General features: G+C 31.8%; 1 protein-coding gene across 1 annotated transcript; it reads left to right on the top strand.

The window, feature by feature from the left end:
* Positions 1–291: 291 nt before the first annotated feature.
* On the top strand, positions 292–1,103 carry LOC129941669 (elastin-like). The gene is made up of 3 exons (XM_056050362.1): positions 292–450; positions 516–827; positions 887–1,103. Exons 1-3 carry the CDS (start codon positions 417–419, stop codon positions 955–957), a joined length of 417 nt encoding a protein of 138 aa, XP_055906337.1. The 5' UTR covers positions 292–416; the 3' UTR covers positions 958–1,103.
* The last annotated feature ends 1,669 nt before the right edge of the window (positions 1,104–2,772 follow it).

Raw genomic sequence — 2,772 nt, 5'->3', positions numbered from 1 at the left:
CCACAATGAAAACAAATGTGTATACAAAACCTAGCAACATTTCTACTCTAAAGCTTTCTACTCTAACCACATTATCCTGTTATATAATTATTTTTATAATACGCGCAATATTAGATAAAAAACGTTCTACAAAATTGGTGTTTAACCGAGCAAATAAAACGTTAGTAGTGTGCGTAGAGATGTCTAGCGTTATATCCGGGTCATGAAAATCTTAAAAAAAAACATGCCTTGAAAAATAAATAAATTAGTTTTATGGAAACAAGTTAAGCCAAATCACGATTTTTTAATGAACAAAAAACTTGTCGATTAAGATTAATACCTTTTTTGTATATAAGTAACTACTTTCTTGCCAACTATATACAGTCAATAAAACGGCTTGTTCTAAAAAGAAACATTTGTAAAAAGAGCATTTTAAAATGAACTCCATTATTTTGTATGCAGTAATTTTGGGTAAGTTTGGCTTATTTTTCATTAAGTAGAAATAATTATTTTAAAAATATTTTTCCTCTCAAAAGTAACGTTTCATATGAATGCAGTTTTGGCTGAGCCAAAACCTATCGATGGACTAGTTGGCCAAGTCCTTAATCAATTACTTGGCTCAGGAGATGGACCACTTCCGGCTGTAATTCCTATTATATTGCCAGGGGCTGGAGCACCAGCACTTCCAGCTGGAGGGCATGTCCCAGCAGGGCTTCCACTGGGACCTTTAGCTGGGGGAGCTGCAACTTTGGGTCTACCAGCTGGACATCATCCCGGTCTAGGTGGGGGAGCAGGACTTGCAGACGCTACAGCGTTAGGAGCACTTAGTTCTGCTACAGCAACTAACAGTTATTTATAAATTTAGTTTCAAATAAGAAAAAATAATTATTTGTGTATTCCTTTTCAGCTGGAGATAAAAATGACCTAACGGGTATTGGTAATTCAGTTAATAATTTAATTGACCTTGACTTAGCATGAAAATAAAACCCATTGCAAAGACTAACGGGAAATATAAAAACAATGCTTAACGACCCTTACATGTATACATATTCTGTTACAAATAAATAAAATCTTATGCGTATGTACATAACATACACATATATTTCAATGTAAAATTGAATAAATGTATCTACAATTATTTTAAAGTCTCAGAATATAAAAGCTCATTACATTTGCTTATGACTGAAAGAAGTCTGAAGACTTCTCTACTTTGAATAAAGAAGCATTTTTAAATACCAGCATTCGGCTCATTTCTACTTAAATTATTACCCATATCTCTTAATTATGTAGTAATTTTGACAATTTCGAAGCCCTTTTTACTTAGATTAACTTGAAAACATGATAAATCATGTTCATTAGATTTAAAAAAAATGGTTTGTAGATACAACGTTAACGTAGGAACGGGACGAAGTATCTTAAGGTAGGTTAATATATTTTAAATTCTGTCTGTTTTCTTTCTCAAATATATTTGGGTACCATAAATAAGATTTCGATATCATCTAAGTTTGACAATTTCTAATGTTCATATGATTTTGGCATCGAAAGAGCGTGGAATAAGTTGACATGTTTTGGAAAGGAAGTTTTGTATAAAGCATTTTTAATGATGGAATACAACCTTGTTCTAGAGGCAACAGCAGCGTGTTCTGTCGCTCCAAGAACTAGTTGATGGTCGAATCGTTCGTAAAAAAGAGTAAAATATCGCAGGCGACAAACTGATATAGACAATACTTAAAATTATGTTACTATTATAAATCCGCACTAAACTGTCACTCTCTGTGTATAGGCATTGATATCTCGACAATAACGTCCGAATCCCAAATACGGAAATGTATGTTTGTTAACTAAGCAGTCGAGCTGAAAATGCGCCTATTGAGAATAGATGACTTTCATTTCTAAATTATTTATGGATACAATTTTTTTTCAAAAAATTTTAAACTACACAGTTTATCTTTGTATATACATATATTTGAATAGTACTATCATGCAGAGGATCGCTCGGCCTGGCATCTTTTCATCGACTTCCTAAGCAGTTCCTAAACATGTTTTGCATGTGGAATGTATTGAGGTGGGGGTAAAAAAAAGCGAGAATTCCAATATAACGTACTAAATTTCCAGATTAATAAAAAAAAACAGGAGATAGAGAATAATGTATACAAACTCAGCAAAAGTTTGAGGGAGGCAATGAAAAGTCATTTTTGTTATCTATATATATAAAAATCAATGCCACTTTTCGTTGTAATTTTATAACTCAACAATGCCTTTACCGATTTGGATAATTTTCGTCTTGAATTATTCTTGGAAGTCTAGAGAAGGTTTGTACGTAGAGAAAATTAAGAAAAAAGCTTCAAAAAGGTATAAAATCAACATCTTTCTATATTCCCATATTCAAACATTTTGTACTTAAAGAAATCCCGATTTGTTGATTACCTTGAAAATGTAGAACGAAGCTGTAACAATAATTGAAGATATGAGTTTAACAATTGTAAATAAGGCGTTAGAACAATTGGGTACCAAGTCGTAAGATACATGATTTTTTTTGACTGTGAATTGCAACGTTGATTCTTTTTTATTTTTAAGTTTTTACTCTTTGCTGATAAATATAATATAAACAAAATATCATTTGGGTCATTTGGACTTTCAAATAGCTAGCAATTTGAAATATTTTTTTGTTTGAATAAATGAACTTAATAATAATTTTTTTTTATTACTATGCCTTATACGTAGCGAAGCACGTACCGAGCCGCTAGTGTTTATATGATTTTGCCATCGAAAGAGCGTGGAATAAGTTGACAT

The sequence above is a fragment of the Eupeodes corollae genome, chromosome 1, assembly GCF_945859685.1.
Source record: "Eupeodes corollae chromosome 1, idEupCoro1.1, whole genome shotgun sequence".
In the NCBI taxonomy this organism is placed as follows: domain Eukaryota; kingdom Metazoa; phylum Arthropoda; class Insecta; order Diptera; family Syrphidae; genus Eupeodes; species Eupeodes corollae.
Note: the sequence above shows the minus strand (reverse complement) of the source record. Positions and strands in the feature narration are given on the sequence as shown.